This window comes from Penaeus monodon, chromosome 30, assembly GCF_015228065.2.
Source record: "Penaeus monodon isolate SGIC_2016 chromosome 30, NSTDA_Pmon_1, whole genome shotgun sequence".
In the NCBI taxonomy this organism is placed as follows: Eukaryota; Metazoa; Arthropoda; class Malacostraca; order Decapoda; family Penaeidae; genus Penaeus; species Penaeus monodon.
This window is the reverse complement of record NC_051415.1, coordinates 3,414,236-3,414,668: the sequence shown is the minus strand read 5'-3', so window position 1 is coordinate 3,414,668 and position 433 is coordinate 3,414,236. Positions and strand designations below refer to the sequence as shown.

Below are 433 nucleotides of genomic sequence, written 5' to 3'. Positions count from 1 at the left end.
TCAAACAAAATAACTCCTCATCCGAATCGAAAACCAATGGCGGATCGACCAATACGCAACCTGTTGAAGGTAAGTGATAATGAGACTGTGGAGTCTCTTGCGAAGTCCCCTGAGCCTCGAGTCGGTGGTTCCCCTCGCCAGGAGATGCAGGCCTCGTCTCGCCAGCGTCCCCAGCTCTCGCGCCGTCCGGGAAGTCTCGTCCGGGTCGCCGTGGGAGGGGCGGAATCGCTCCACCTGCGCGGGGTTGGGAAAAGGGGTGTTTACTGGCTGGATGAAGACGATTTCTCTCCCCAAAATGGTATGTACACGGAAAAAGATACTTTTAATAAGGGTATTTTTGTTCTTTGATAATGTTTTTAATTTTTTTAAAGATGACTGTTAAAATTATATAATTTGTCATATGAAACATACACCCAGACAGTGATATATACTA

The 433-nt window shown here is 47.1% G+C and overlaps 1 protein-coding gene across 1 annotated transcript in view; it reads right to left on the bottom strand.

The window, feature by feature from the left end:
* The window catches only part of LOC119592458 (IQ and ubiquitin-like domain-containing protein), a gene marked incomplete at its 5' end in the record, with an annotated part of 13,893 nt that overhangs the window by 957 nt on the left and 12,503 nt on the right, over positions 1 to 433 (bottom strand). Inside the window, 1 exon segment of the mRNA XM_037941281.1 lies at positions 61 to 234. Within this exon segment, the coding sequence (XP_037797209.1) occupies positions 61 to 234 (174 nt within the window).